At 40.6% G+C, this 16,716-nt stretch overlaps 1 protein-coding gene and 1 long non-coding RNA gene across 5 annotated transcripts in view; one reads left to right on the top strand and one right to left on the bottom strand.

Annotated features, from left to right (window-relative positions):
- LOC308177423 overlaps nt 1-16,716 on the bottom strand; it is a 135,828-nt gene that overhangs the window by 59,850 nt on the left and 59,262 nt on the right. The window lies entirely within an intron of this gene.
- The window catches only part of EGFL6 (EGF like domain multiple 6), a 49,491-nt gene continuing 48,141 nt past the window's right edge, over nt 15,367-16,716 (top strand). Inside the window, exon 1 of the mRNA XM_080554316.1 lies at nt 15,367-16,102. Coding sequence (XP_080410442.1) covers nt 16,020-16,102 — 83 coding nt within the window. The 5' untranslated portion in view covers nt 15,367-16,019. The remainder of the gene's footprint in view (nt 16,103-16,716) is intronic.

The following is a 16,716-nucleotide window of genomic DNA, read 5'->3' as shown; positions in this document are numbered from 1 at the left end:
GGGGACAATCACTTCCCTAGCCCTGCTGGCCACGCTGCTTCTTACACAGGCCAGGATGCTGTTGGCCTTCTTGGCCACCTGAGCACAATGCTGGCTCATATTCAGCCGACTATCAACCAGCACTCCCAGGTCCTTCTCTGCCAGGCAGCTTTCCAACCACTCATCTCCCAGCCTGTAGCTCTGCTTGGGGTTGTTGTGCCCCAGATGCAGGACCCGGCACTTGGCCTTGTTGAACCTCATGCAGTTGACCTCAGCCCATCGCTCCAGCCTATCCAGATCCTCCTGCAGAGCCTTCCTACCCTCGAGGAGATCAACACACGCACCTAACTTGGTGTCATCTGCAAACTTACTGAGGGTGCACTCGATCCCCTCAACCAGATCATCGATAAAGAGAACTGGCCCCAGTACTGAGCCCTGGGGGACTCCACTAGTGACCAGCCTCCAACTGGATTTAACTCCATTCACCACAACTCTTTGGGCCCGGCTACCCTTAAATCCAAGTACAGAGCAGTGACAAAGAATTTGTAAATTCACCCCATGTAAATCAGATTTTCTTTAGCATGACAGGATTAGCTGTTATTTATTCTTATAAACCATCTGAAGTTACTACACATGGTCACGAATGATAATACACAAAACACATGGTGCCCAGTGACACCACACTGGGGCACTGGTTCTAACCACTGATATGAGGTCTATGAGTCTGGTTTTGTTACAAGCAGTGCTGAGCTATGCTGATTGTATCATACAGATTGCTTCTATATCTGGCACCCATTCAGCCTGCATGTATACTTATCCACCTCCACCTGGCTGTTCAGACAAACAAGCCACAGGGAAGAAAGAAAAAAAAAAGCCAGACGGCATATAAATCCATCTACACTGAATTACATAAGGGTTGAATATTAAACGCTGTGCATGGAGAACCACTTTAGATTTCAAAATGGAACAACTCCATCTCAAGAAGCAGGGAATCCAGTCCACCATAAGAACTGAAACTGAACACACTTACATGTTTAAGCACAGCAGATTCTAATGGGATACAACATTACAAAACAAAAAGTATACAGCTGTCTATTCACTCTTACCATCAATGAGTATTGACTCCACTGTTAGTCTACAATGTCTAATTTCTTCAAGTCTTTGGTATGGAATCCCTGTTTCCTCAAATCCAATGGTGTAACAATCCCACTGCTTATCGTAAGGGGATAAAAATGAAGCCAGAGGGAAAGCATCTACACAGTTGAATAAATCAAGTTTTTTTCACTGAATATAAGCTCTGAACAGCCTAGAGCTGAAAATGTCTTTATTATTATTATTATTATTATTAGGGGATAATAATATCATTCTTTTTCTCCTCAGAAGAAAGATAATCCTCAAGTTTGAGGTCAAAAGCTTTCTGTCTTAGCATTATCACACATGACCTGGTCATATTTTAATGGGACAGAAATGGCCTCTCCTTGTCAAATATTGTGTTCACACTAGTATACTTTTTTCATATGTGGCAATAAGTAGGAGCAGGTGTGGGTTTTGGTTGTAATCTTCTTTCCTAGAAGTTTTAGAGTTATGCAACTTTTAGAGCTGTAGAGTTTGCCATAATGTGTTTTCATAATGAACCACATACTGCTCTTGTCTATTCGTGGCATGGGGAGGAGCACCAGTTATTTGTGATGCCTGAGTCCCGCACAGCTGTAATTCCAAGCTTTTCCTAGAACAGAAACCAGGATGTAGAAACTTGTATCAGAAGGACTGAGATAGGTAAGAAATATGAAAGGAAATGTGTGGATGAGGACAAGCACCGGAAATAAATGGCAGAACAAAGGTTAAAAGAATAGTGTAATGAATAATGCTGTTCCCAGTCAAAGAGAGGAATGTGATGTGTAAAAACCAGACAACCTGCACTGTGATAAGACCACAGCAGAAACGACAGTAATGGAAAACACACTGAGGAAAAAGGATGGCAAAAAGCCTGCATCCCGTCATATACACCATTCCCTCCTCTGTTAGCACAACAGAAGGATAATAGCAAAACACTACTCCTCCATAGATATGGAAGTAACAGGATATGGATCTGCCAAAAAAATAGTTTGTCATTGCCAATCAAGAAGAACCTCAGAGCTGTGATGAGGCCTCGGTAGCCAGTGTCCCTGCTCCTTTTGGTCACACACAATGCCACACCACTCAGACATACCTGGGGCTTGTGAATAAGTGGAAGTGTGAATGAAGACCACGAGTGAGAGAATGAGTGTGAGTGAAATCAGCTTACTCAGGGTTTTTGCAAATAACTTCCATGTTCCCCTTCCTTTTCAATCTTACGCTGAGTTTTCTACACTAATTGCCAACATTTTTTTCTGTATAAGCACCTGTACATTAGAAAATTAGAAAGACCAAATCCTAGCTAGAACTTAACTTGGTTAGGGCAGAAAAAGACAATAGAAATGTTTTTATAAATAAATAAACAACAAAAGGAGGACTAAGGAGAACCTCCATCTTTTACTGGATGTGTGGGGAAATATAGTGATGAGACATGAGAAAAAGGCTGACGCACTTAATGACATCTTTGCCTCAGTATTAGTAAGACTAGTCATCCTCAGGGTACCCAGCCTACTGAGATGGAAGACGGAGACAGGGACCAGAACAAAGCCCTTCTAATCCAAGGGAAAATGATTAGCAACCTACTACACCACTTGAACACACTCAAATCTATGGGGCTGCGAAGGACCCACTCAACAGTACTGAAGGAGCTGGTGGAAGTGCTCACCAAGCCATTTTCAATAATTTATCAGCAGTTCTGGCTAATCAGGGAGGTCCCAGTTCACTGGAGCTTTGCAAATGTGACACCGATCTACAAGAAGTGCAGGAAGGAGGCTCCAGGAAACTACAGGCCTGTCAGTCTGACTTTGTTACTAGGGAAGGTCACAGGGCAGTTCATATTGAGTGCCATCACACAGCACATAAGGGACAACCAGGTGATCAGACCCAGTTAGCAAGGGTTTATGAAAGGCAGGTCCTTCCTGACTAACCTGATCTCCTTCTATAGTAAGATGGCCCACTTAGTGGATGAGTGAAAGGCTGTGCATGTCCTTTACTTGGAATTTAGTAAAGTATTTGATACTGTTTCCAACAGCATTCTCCTGGAGAAACTGGAAGCTTGTGGTTTGGATGGATGAACTGTTTGATGGGTAAAAAAATGGCTGGATGGTGGGGCCCAAAGGATTGTTGTGGATGGAGTTAAACCTGGTTGGTGGCCGGTCACCAGTGGTGTTCCCCAGGACTCGGTACTGGGGCCAGTTTTGTTTAACATTTTTATCACTCATCTGCGTGAGAGGATCGAGAGCATCCTCAGTAAGTTTGCAGATAACACCAAGCTGGATGGGAATGTTGATCTCCCTGAGATTAGGAAGGCTCTGCAGAGGAATCTGGATAGGATGGCTGAATGCCATCATCACTAGATTGATGGGTTGCTTCCAATTGCATGACATTCTACAAGGCTGAATGCCGGGTGCTGCACTTGGGTCGTAACAACCCCACCCAGTGGTATAGGCTTAGGGAAGAGTGGCTGGAAAGTTGACCAGCAGAAAAGGACATGGGGGTGCTTGTCAACAGATAGATAAACCAGCAGCATGCCCAGGTAGCCAAGAAAGCCAACAGCATCCTGGCCTGCCTCAGAAACAGTGTGGCCAGCAGGACTGTGGAAGGGATTGTCCCCCTGTACTTTGCTCTGGTGAGACCACACCTCGAGTACTGTGTTCAGTTTTGGGCCCCTCACTACAAGAAGGATACTGAGTTGCTGGAACATGTTCAGAGAAGATCAATGAGGCTCATGAAGGGACTAGGAAGCAAGACATATGAGGAGCAGCTGAGAGAACAATGGACAATGGGAAAGAGCAGAGCTTTTCCATCTTCCTGAACCCAGACCACAAGAAGTTGTAGATTAAATGAAAGAACACCTACCAAGCATGCAGACAGACTGATTGCTTTCAAGCTTGTATCTGCTGGCTGGACCCACTTAGAATTATGCTATGTATTCATGGGAACTAACTGCTTGTTAGTGGTGTGAACAAGGACATTCTGAAATATTGCACAAGTTTTAAAACAACAGCTATTATTTTAACAGCAGTCATTTTCCAATTACTGTGGTAAGCACACCACCCAATGTGACTTGAAGCCTGAAGAGTGTGAGAATGAGATATTTCAGAATGTCAAACTTCCAGGCAAGCAACCAAGCATCATGGAAGAGCTGCTGAAAGCCTTTTTGAGAGTTTATGGTGAGAAAATAGCAAAGCTCTTCACAAAAAAAAAAAAAAAAAAAAAAAAGCTGGGAGGTCCTCTTTCTCTGAAAGTTGCCAAGCAAAGTTTAAGCATGGAAACTTCTTAATGAGCATTATAATTGTTTCTGTTTAACACAGAGAGTAATAGAAAGCAGATGTTTCCTAACAGCCACCTTGAATGAAAGGAGGGCAGGGATGGATGAAAGAAAAATGCAGAAAGGCAGTTGGATATAAACACTATGGCTTCAGAGTACAACTTTATTTAAAGTAAGTATGCAGCTGAGAAGCCAAAAAATGAAGCAAAAATATTTTGCAGGAGGGACCTAAGGCACACACTTAGCTTTATATTCTGCATATTAGCAAGAGATAGATGTTAAACAGATGTTTGTTGTAAAAAATACTCATAATATATCCCCACATATATGCTTAAGAAATAACTGGCTCACATGCATGATTTAAAAGAGAGGAATACATGTTATAGGAAAAAGTTCCAAGATAGACTGGTTAAGACCAAAGAGATAGGTGTCTACTCAGCAATGTGAATGGAGGAATAAGAGTAAGTGCTTCTCTGGAGGAGAGTGGCACGGTACCACAGCACTGAGCGAAGAAACATGTCTATGTTACCTAAAGAGGTGAATAGTTTTGAAATCCAAATGTCTTCTATTTCTATCCCTGGGAGAAATACAGCAGATCAACCTCCAGAGAACAATCCTGATACTGTATGAAGCGATCTCCAAACTCAGAGATCTTCTGCCTAGATCTCAGACTGGGACCAAAGCCAATGATAACAGTTTTGAGAGCACTGACACAACAAAGAATGAAATGTGTGCATTTGTAAATACGAAGCTGCATCAACCGAATGTTTATGTGAATAGTCATTACTGAGAAACAAAGCAAGTTTTATAAAATACTGCATATAGAGACTTTTTTTTTTCATTTGGCTTAATTCTGCATTGCTTCTGCTTTTGTTGGATCTTCTTTATATCCTACTAAGATTTGTATGAGGGCTGGAGAAGTTGTAACATTTATGACAGAAGGAGGTGAAGGACACTGATCAAATATTCAGGGAATACAGAGTAAGAACACCACCTTCATCAACAAAAAAAAAAAAAAAAGAAAAGAAAAATTGTGATCCAGAGGAAAGCATTGTGTACTCTGTTTTGTGAAAAACAGAATTAAAGCAGATGAGAAGGTTCATTTAGAGGGTATCTAGAAGTAAAAAACACTTTCCACACATATGTCACAAGATGGTTCCTATAGGAATAGAGATCAGTAAGATTTGGTTTGGTTTGGTTTGGTTTGGTTCGGTTCGGTTCGGTTTGGTTCGGTGGTTAAAAAATATGATGACAGGCAAAGTTTTGAGCATTGGAAAATGAAGGTCTAAGTAACAGGAAATATCTCATGATAGGAGTCACATAAAGACAAGCACAGAGTGCCAGATTTAAAAAAAAAAAAAAAAAAGGATTTGAAGAGTCCCTTTGGAAAGATTTTTTTTTTTTTAAGTATTTATTATAATACCAGTGCTGTGCATAATGTATTGTATATCTACATCTGCATTTTAGTTCAAAATCAGAATCTCACTTTTTAAGTGAATGTCCTGATTGACCCTACTTAGTATGCTTGGGTTCACACAGACTTTGTGAAATGCACTCCATGAATTTTAGCTGAAGCCTTAAGATGTACTCCAAACGTACACATAATGCAAGTGAAACAGTAATTAACTTCTGTGCCAGAAGAAAGGAAACCTTGACTAGATGTTTTCACACGTATTTTAATCCAGGATCCCCTCAGATATTTCATTAGTTCCATATTGTCTTCCTTTCTTTCAGCGACCTTTGTCTCATCTGACAAAATCAAATTTGTCAGCTTTCACAGACTTCTTCGTGTTCTCCTGAATAAGTCTTTAAACATGCATATATATATAGATATCCCGCAGTTCAGTCACTTCTGCCAAGTAACTTTATAACCTCACTTGGAAATCCAGACTGTGGAGTGTAAACCTAACATATGGAACCTCTTACTTATATGTTTAGAAAAGTAAACTACTACCTGATGGTATAATTTTAACAGGATCTTGTTACTGTTGTATTAGGCCACCCACCATCTTGAATGCATTTTTAATTATTTAAATATAACCAAATACAAAGCATTTCCTAAGTACTAAGCTTTTATATTTCCCATTATTTTGGTGAGATATAAGGATTCCCTCATAGAAAGCAGAATTTAGCTAGATACACTGATCCCTTAGGGCTGTCCGGGATTCATGGTGACCGTGTCAATAGATCCATATCCTCTGCTGCACAGAAGTCAACAAAGCATTCCTTTACGAACTACGGGGTTGAGTTTAACCATCGCACCAAAGTGAGATGTTTTAACAAATATCAGAATGACACAAAAAGTCCACTTTGTGGGATATTCCAGAATTTCAGCCAGAAAAGGAGGTTGAAATTCTCACTAAATTTTACTACTGGCAGAGGTTTGTTAATACCTGTGCTCTACTTTTAACAATCTAGTCTGTCAACTTCTCCTCAAGCACACACTGTCAGGGAAGCAATACTACCAGATCTCATAAATCTCTTGATATTTTATAGTTTTCTTAAAGTCTCAGATCCTAGTTAAATGACTGCAAGAATGTCAACTTTCACATATTGATTTTAATACTCCAGATAGCCTGAAGCAATACTAAATGAGTGATTTCTGAGACTCAACCAGCAAAAACAAAAATTAATCGCAATTCATTTTATAATCATGATTCTAACTCAATTCAGAAATTCCATTCATGACTTCTTCATGTTTCTGAATGGTCTGTTAAAGCTAGTAGAGTGATTCACAGGAACGAGAAATGAATAGATTGTTCTTATTCTTCTGTTTATTCAGTTTATTTATTATACTGCATGAAAACTCTGCAATGACCTGATCTGAAACTACTTGGCAAAACAAATGGAAACTTCAGTAACCTAAAAACAGGATTGCTATTGTAGCAATATTTCAAACCTTAAAGCTGTAACTGAGCTATTTTTCATTCTAGCCAAAGCCTGGTCTAAATGTTCTAGCTCAAGTATTTCTGTTTCAACTTCATAGGTCCTTCCTGACTTCTTCATGACTACTTCATGACTCCTAATTAGAGGTTAGGTAATTGATATCTCAAACATAAGAAAAAATAGAATCGTAAACTAACACTTACTTCCAATACTAGGACGCAGAGAGAACCTGCAACTCATATGTGTCTGATAACAGAAGGGTAGTCTTTGCAGCTAGCATTTAAACTACAGAAATCTGTCAGCTGAGAATACAGGACCAAATGCTTTTGAGATGTGAAGCCATACAGATTTCCCCCCAGAACACCTTTGCATAGGGAAATCAGTCTCTGGCCACTCTCGGACTGGACTTTTCCCTGCTATTAGAGAATTTTTTCTCCAAAATTATTTGGATTGCCATACAAATAACAGATGGTCATTATACATAACTGAATTATCTCAATGGACTAAGGGGATTTCATTTTTTTAACAGATATAAGTCATAACCCTCCATTCAGTATACAAGTAACTTCAGCTGCAACATGAGAAAATATCTGCTGTAGAAACTAAGTACTTTAACATGCAGAGGAGGTCTGAAGAATTTTGCAAAACAGCTCTACATCCTGCCTCTCAGAAATATAACTGCTTTCAAGATAGATATGATCATTTGGAAACGTACAAGGAGAGAAGAACGTCTAGACCCTCAGCCTCCTCTAGTAGATGCAGAGCCCAGCTGCTCAGCATTTCGCACTCCTGTGGTCCTGGATGCCTCCTGACCACTGACAGTTTCCCCAAAATGCCAGGTGATTATGAAAAGAATTCAGATGTAATTTTTAATTTTCCATACATATTATTTGAAGAGAAGAAAAAGTCTCAAAGGCAAAAAAAAGATTCATTACTAATTTTAAGTCTGTCTTGTAATTTAAAATTATTAATAGGTATGACGTGGGCAAATAGTACTTTCTATGCTAGAGACTATAGTGGTTTTTAAGCGATGCTGCAACTGGAATGTTAAATATTAATAACCACTATCATAAAAGTAATAACAATCCTAACAAGACAGTGTCATTATAGATTTTGAAGAAAATCCCTTATTGTTTAATTTAATTAAAAGTGTTTGATTTTTTTTTTTAATTAAAAAAAATCTCAGGCCTATGACTTTCAAATTGTTACCATCTCCCTCCTCTCAATCAGTTCTATAAAATTAAAAATATTACATGGAAGACAGTCCATGTTTCCCCTGTAAGTTAAGATTTTTGTTTTGTTACTGAGCATGCCTGTACTGAGATGGTCAAGGAAGCATCTTCAGGATGCAATGTAATCTACTGCCATACTCCATACAATAATTTCAAAGGACAATGTCAAATTAGCAAAAGCTGAAGCACTTCAGCTATGGATCCATGATAAGTTCTGTCTGGCTGTATCAGGTTTAATCCTGACTTTTTTCACTCTTTTGGCAAATGTTGAACTGCTACATTTTGATGATTCAAGATAATATGGAAAAAAAAAAAAGTCTGAATCTTTTTGGCAGGAAACCGGAAACTAAAGAAAATCACATCAAAAGCCAGGAATTTATACTTATAAAATTCCTCAGTAAAAAAACACACAGTGATTTCTTACTACATTCATTCACAAAGCTGTTGGAAATAGTAATCCCTGATATATACATGGATCATATAGGAATCAATTAAAATAGGCCAGCTGGGAAACAAGAGCTCACGTGGGGGGCATTATGTATTGATACTCGGTGTTAGGTTCTTTACTCATGACTCTTCAAAATTCATAGTCTAATCTGAAAATGCAATCCCCTCCTTTCTAGTGGAAGGGATACTTAAAGCATGGGAAAGAAAGGAGCAAGCCTAGCTCAATTCTTTCACCACCTCAGTAAGCCATCTTCCACCCCATACTTCCATACCTTTGAGTACAAGCTTTACTGCCTTAGAGGAAAAATCATAGAATCACAGAATCATTTAGATTGGAAAAACCTCTGAGATCATCTGGTCCTTTAACATAGTACTGCCAAGCCCAACGTTAAACCATGTCCCTAAGCTCTACATCTACATGTTTTCTGAAGACTTCCAGGGATGGTGACTCAACTACTGCCCCGGGCAGCTGTTCCAACAGTTCACAACCCTTTCAGTGAAGACATTTCTCCTAATATCCAACCTAAATCTCTCCTGGTGCAACTTGAGGCCATTTCCTCTTGTCTTATCACCTGGTGCTTGGGGGAAGAGCCCGATCCCCACCTTGCTAAGTGTGGTTCAGCTGGAGTTGCACCATCACATGCACATCGTGTACTCCAACATGCTGTGGAGACTCCCACTCTTCCCCCAAATGAGAGCTACAAGCGTAAACAACAGGTCCTCAGTAACTTTCACAGGGGAAGTAGCGAGTAGGAAAAAAATAAGTAAATACAAACTCAGGGCATTTCACAGCACTTTGCAAAATATGCCATGAGTACACTTAAGTCTATGAGAACACTCAAGGTCTTATGTGCCTGATTGTATTAAGCTGATGAAATAACTGTTCCATCCAGAATCTGGCTTTAGAGATTATAAAGGAAGACAAACACAACCATATGGCAGTATAATTTTAAGTCAGAAGCCCTTCTCTCAGCCACCACAATTACCATAACTACCTTATAGCACAGCTTACCTGGTGAAAAGATTGCAGGAATATTGATAACCATAAAAGGCCCTCAAAAATAATTTTACTTTTAAGAAACGATCAGCTTTGGTTTTCATTTTCTTTTTTTTTTTTTTTTTTGTGTTTTCTTTCTGTTTGCTGTTACCACTCCTCACTTCGGGACATAAACATGTTTAGCATGAGAGCTCAGAATGCTACATGGTTCTTTGCCTGCCAGGAACCTGACAAGGTGATGGCAAGAGCAGCCACTACAAGGCTTCACCAAACTCTGCCAAAGCAAGTAAGTTGCCACTGTAAGTAGGAGACAGATACTGACTTCCAAGTAGGTTTTAATAAGAAGAAACCACATATGTGTGTTTCACTCTTGCCTTTCAAAAGAGACATTTTTCCGTAGAGATTCTGAAAATACTTTTCTGTAGCAGCTCAACAGTTTATCTGGGATTAACATTGCTAATAATGATGATAACTATGAGTTATAAAAGAACCATGACTTTCGCTAAAGCCTAATCTGATCTTTATTTTATGGCTCAAGCCTAAAACCTTACTCACAGGAATTGTATGATTGACCTGAAGTGGAATCATAACCATAAAGACTGTAACAATTTTACAGCAGGATTATTTCTGATTAAGCTAAAATACCATAACTATATAGAAAAATTGCTTTAAAGCTTATTTTTAATTTTGAAGGCAAAATAAAAAAATGTTTATCATTTGGCTTAGCATTTTTATTTTAAATAATTGCAACATTTATGACCTGCAAACCAAATCAAAGTCAGCTTTTCCATTAAGTTGCTATTGACCAGGGAATTTTATTGAGAGCATTTTGTGCATGACTGAAAGCTGCCTATTAAACACAATGCTGGTAATCATTTCATGTGACTGACAAGGGAAATATTGGGGGATTATTCTGTGCTAGTAAGAAACCTAGTTAATCTCAAAGCCATATCACCTCATGGGTCAAATGCTTTTTGCAGTATATTTTATTTTATACGTGCAATGTTCCCTTTAAACACAAGCGCAATTTTATATCAGTGATGAAAACAAGATTTCATTTCATAGAGAGGTCACTGAGATGCAGAAGGTAAAATTTAAAATTTTGTGTTTTCATACCTCTTCCTGCAAAGCTCCAACATTTAATGAAATCAACAGCAAAAAGCTGCACAGTTGTAACAAGAGCAGAAATAGGCTTGCAGAATTAGTCACATTTTTAGGCTTTTCACTCCTTTATTATAAGCACATTTTCACATGTATCTCAATGGAAGATGTGATCCAACAGCTGTAGAGATGCAATACCTAAGTCAAGCAGACTTAAACCTAATCAGAGGTTTTAATTTGAAATGTCAACAGCTCCCCTCCAGCGATCCACTTACACACTTGCAGTTTAGCATAAACATATTTAACTCACTAACACTGCAGAAGACTACTCTTTTTCAAGAAAATATACGGACAAGAGAAGCCGTGAGCTCTGCTTTGGGACCAGGATTACACAGAGTTAAACAGGGGTTATCTGAAACCTGTGGGAGATCCCTGTAAGACATATTATAGATGACTCTGGAAGCCATGGGCCACTCTTATGTCAGCCTGATATGAACTGGCCCCTGCGTAAGCTCAGTGCCAGATGGGGAGGAGGATGGCCCAAAGACTGCCCATTACCTTCTCACCCAGCAGACAGCCGTGACTACAACCCCAGTAAATTGCTCCCTAGCAAATCATCAGGAGTAGGAGGAGACCCAGGGCCAGTCCTATTTCAGCAAGCACTACTCTGAAATACTATTTATTGCTTAGCAGGGACCACCAGGGCTCACAGACCATGGAAAAGAGATCATGCTGACCTTTGGGAGCAGCTCAGAAAGGCAGCGCATTCCCCTGAACTCTGCTGCATGACTTTTCTGTTCATTTGTTCAGGTGGGAATGACAGGTTATTTCAATGAAACTTGGTAGTACAAAATAAATGTGGATTCACTGGTACAAAACCGCAGTATAAACAAAAATAAAAATACGTTCTACATATGGCCAAGGAATACACAGAAATAAAAGTGGCACCAAAACCATACATATTTGCTATGTATAAGTATGTCCCTGTGTTCTATCATTAATTTGGAAATGGTCTTTAAAGCAAAAAATACAAAGATGTTATGAGTATTAACCATGTTTATGACTGCACTGATGTTCATAAGTACATTGGGTGAAAAGAAGCAAAATCATTTTCAGGTAAGAATTTCTCTAAGAGAAAAAAATCTCTCACAGAAATTCTCATTTTCAGATACTTTCTTTTCAGGTGAAGTTCTTTCATATCTTCTCTTTTCTTTCCAAAATTATTTTTCTAGTGTTGTTGTTGCTTTCTGCTCCCTGGAAACAGTGTGTTGTGACATCAGGCCCCTGCAGCTCTGCTAGTGATTATGTGCTGCCATTTATAAATTTATTGCAAAAGACCATTTCTTCTTCATAACTGACTTTTGGGAAAAAAAAAAAAGTTCTAAAATGCATATTAAAATATGCATGTTTAAATCATACATTTTCCAAAGAACTGCAAAAATAACAGTTTTTGCAGTAAAATTGTTTAGATTTTACAGTCATATAAATGTATTTTGAAATAATGAACTTCTTGTACCCCATTCTTCAGTTGGTAGTCTTCTTTAACATACCTAACCATCAAATGCCTTCTGTCTGTGGCCCAGTTAAAAACTAGTATGTAAGAAACACAGGTTGGACATTTTGTGTGTTATTTACTCAGTGCAGCCCACCTCAATTTGCTGTGACAACCTCTCAACATTACTGATTCTTCTTCACCTTCTGCCAGAGTAGTACTTTTCATACTCAGAGGAAGGAAAAAAATTGGTCATGTTAGGAAATTATACTGAGCTTGTGTGATTTGTTTGTAACTAAAAAAAACTGAAAGTATAGGTGGAGCCTTTTTATCACCTCACAGTGCAACAGCACACACGCTGTTCTCTCATCTTTTTTTTTTTTTTAAATTTCCTTTCTATCTAAAATTATCCCCCAAAAAAAGGACTAAAGACTCATTTCAGCTCTTCTGCCTTGGACTGCTGTGTCACCAGTTCCACTGCTACTGAAAAGCTGGTACAATGTCTTCCCAAATTCAGATTCCTCTTATACAATCCCTAACTACTGAAAATAAAAAATACAATAAAATAAAAGTATATAAATCTTAGATCAGAACTATGCTAGTGCATTTGGACATAAAAAAAAAAAAAAAAAAAAGAACAAAGAGAAGGCAGAAATACTACCAAAAGAAACTCAAGTTTTTCCCCTTTGTCCTTTAAACAACCTGTTGGCACTCTGGACAAGCAACAATGCTTTGGTAGTTGAGTGAAGTTTTACAGTGAGCTTGTCTCCCACTGCAAGGCAACAGTGAGGTGGCTTCTACAGCAAGCAAGCGACCAGGCTCTGGAGTTTTAGCTGAGCAGAAGCCGTGTGCGGAGGCTGTGCTGCTCTCAGGCCAGCCTTGGGTAGGTAGGAGCAACCTACAGGACTGCACTGCGGGGCACAGGAGCATCTGCCACATCAGCCAGTGTGAATAAAGAAGAGAGAGTGGCAAGAGCAAGACTAGAATTCCTCTAGTATAAACCCGCAATCTTCTATTGGCAAATTAGCATGCTTAAACTCTAATGGAGATCATTTCACACACTGTGACTCTGGCTGATTTCCTAAAATTTTCATTCCCGTTATAACCAGATCACACAAGTATAATTTAACAAGTTTCTCAGATTCACAGGTAATGAAAGTATAGTTGGAGCCTTGACATTTTCTGTGGCAGAGATGCACGTAACTTTTTGGATTCTTAAGGCAAAAACAAATTAAGTGTGAATAAAATCTACTTTTTTTGGTCCCATCTTTTCAGAAATTGAGTTAATGACCTTAGACTTGAGAATTTCTCAGCTTGGGAATTATACAAAAAAATGCCGTGAGACAGTGGATCTCGGGAAAGCTCAGAATCGTGCAGATTAAGATGGCCAAAGAATGCAGATATATTAATATCCTAGCAAATATATGCATTCTCTATGAAACCCCTTGTTCTTGTTTCTCTAATTATTGTTCTAAATCAAGGACAGAGTTTCAGGTAATCATTTATTATCTATCCACAAGCCACTCTTTATAAAAAAGAAGGACGTTAAGGAAATAATTATAGCTCTTAGCAGACTATAAACAATAAAATTCAGAATTGAATTCTCTTCTGACCAATAAAACTTGTCTTGAATACTGATCGATATTTGAATAGCAAGTCCAGCATCAAACAATACATTCATTTCCATTTGTTGGAACAAATGTGCATAATGAAAACCATGTGTCTTTGAATACAGACTTAAGTAATTGGAATGCTTTCTACACAGCGCTGATTTAACTAAAATGAAGGAAGGCAAATCTAATGAACAGACTAGAAGAGTCTGAAGGTACTATGGCATCTCAGAAAGACAGGAGAGGAGATGCAAACCAGCTTTTGTGCAAACCAGCAGCCAAGAAAAGTATGTCTGTACCTTTCTATACAGCACATAATCAGCACAGCACTTTTCCTGTTATTTATTTACATGTAATTTGAATCCTGTAACTAAATTCCCTATCTTTTGGTAGACCCAACTTTGCTACACTCTCCACTGTTCCACTTAGCTCCACTGCTTCACTCGCTAAGATGACTTAAATCTATTTTGGGAGGATATGTGTCGTTTAAGGAGTCTGAAGAAATCAGCAGTGGATGACAGCCTGGCAAACACTCAAAACCAGCAGTGGATGGGCAACACAAGAAAATGTCAATTTAGATCGTTTTAGATGGCAAAGAGTTGCCATCCCAGCTTTCTTGGACATTCCCATTCCCATGGTAAAGATGACAGGAAAAAAAAGCTGCCCAAAGACGTGTGCTAAATTCAACATGCCAGCCTACAAATGCTCTCCTTCATCATTCCAGGCAGTCCCTGGGGACTGAAGACAGCTAGCAGTGTTGACTCTGTCAACCATCCCAGCTTAATCTGCTGAGGAATGCTGGTTGACACTCTCAGAATTGAATGGGATGACCCAGGGCAAGTGACCTCGCTAGAAGATCTGTCTTCTTTTCCTTCCTATGCCACTGACTTCCTGGGTGATGCCAGGTAAGCCACTTACTCCTCAGTTTCCCTTCTGTCAAAAAAAAAAAAAAAAAAAAGTTGTTTTAAGAAGGGACAATTATCGAGATCTTGGGACTGGGAAAATAGCTCCTATTAGGCTCTGGGAATTGGGAATAGAGTCAATACTTTTTGACACAATATTACACAATTACACAAGAAAGTGTTTAGCAGGTAGATCAGTGTGAATATCAGTATCGAAAGAAAAGGAAAAAAAAAAAAAAGAGACATGCCCTTCTGCTGGGTACTTTTATAATAGGAGGAAAGCATCAAGGGATGCCATGCAGACAGAACATAACTTACCCATACTGCACAAAAAAAAAGAAATTGGCTGACAAATGTTGGTCACTTTACCACACTTCTCCAGCGCTGCAAAGAAGGAAAAAGAAAAAAAGAAAGAGGGAAGGAAAGAGGGAAAGAAGGAAAGAGGGAAAGAAGGAAAGAGGGAAAGAAGGAAAGAGGGAAAGAGATCTTAATTAATCTGGAAAAAAAAAAGACCTTTCTAATAAGAAACCCAGCACCCCCAAACCCCAGCATTACCCTAGGATACACAGGTTGAGGCACTTCAAATACCTTGAGCAGCAACGCCAAAGCCGAAGGACTACCTACCAAGAAATAATGTATTAATTAGCTTTAGCCGCTTAAACAACAAGCTGAGCCCCCGGGCAGCCGCCTTAGCAGCCCCGAGGTACCTAAGACCCCACAACCGGGACCCAAACCAGCCCTCAGGGCACCCCTCGGAGGTGCGGGCAGGGCCGGGGACACCTCCCGGTCAGGCCGCCTTCCCCGGGGGCTGCCCCTTCCCCAGCGAGGTGACCCGCGGCCCCCTCTCCACCGCCCCGGCCCCGGCCCCGGCCCTCCCTCGCCCCGCCCGGGGGTCCCGGGACAGGCGGTCCCGCCCCCCGCGGCAGGTTTATGAGCCCCGTCCCGCCGCCCGCCCGCCTCCGCCGCCTCTACCGCCCCGCCGCCGGGCCATGGTGCCGGCGCCCGGGGGTGCCCTGCTCCTGCTGCTCCTCCTCCTCCTCGCCGCCCTCCTCCTCCTCGCCGCCGCGGGCAGGTGAGCGGGGCCGGGCCGGGAGGGGAGCGGAGCGGGAGGGGATCGGCCCCGACCCCCGGCTGCGGGGGGAGAGAGGCTCCGACCTCCGCCGGCGGCCCCCGGCTGGGGGTGGCTGGGAGGAGAACGCACGGCGGTTAGGGATGGTCTTGCAGGTGGTGGGGGGCTTGTGTGCTTCTTGTCAGGTCTGACAGTGGGTGTGCGTAACCAGCAAGTGGCAATGTGCTGTTACAGCACACCCAGGGCTACCGAGCCGTCAGCGCTTCAGCAGCTGGAAGCTTATGAACCACAAACCCGCTGCTGTAGGAAACGTGCTTGCCGTCAAAGCCAAGTCCCGCTTAAATAAATGCTTGTGTTCCTGAGATATCTTCGTGAGATGTTGGGTGTTTGCATTCCTAACACCTTGGAAAGTGTAAAACTGCAAAGCAAAAGCGGTGTCTTCTGTTACGACAAAGCATAACCTGGAGTTACCTGAAGCAAAGATGGATGTATTCATTAAAAAATAACGATGCTGTTTCACAGTGTGTTGGGAAACCCGACAGGAACCCCTGCCTAAGGTTGTTCTACAGCCTGTCTTGTCCCAGTTGATGTTGGATGACGGTATCTCTGTCTTCTAC

The sequence above is a fragment of the Anser brachyrhynchus genome, assembly GCF_964034855.1.
Source record: "Anser brachyrhynchus genome assembly, chromosome: 1".
Classification (NCBI taxonomy): Eukaryota; Metazoa; Chordata; class Aves; order Anseriformes; family Anatidae; genus Anser; species Anser brachyrhynchus.
The sequence above is the reverse complement of the archived record's forward strand: the minus strand, read 5'-3'. Positions and strand labels throughout refer to the sequence as shown.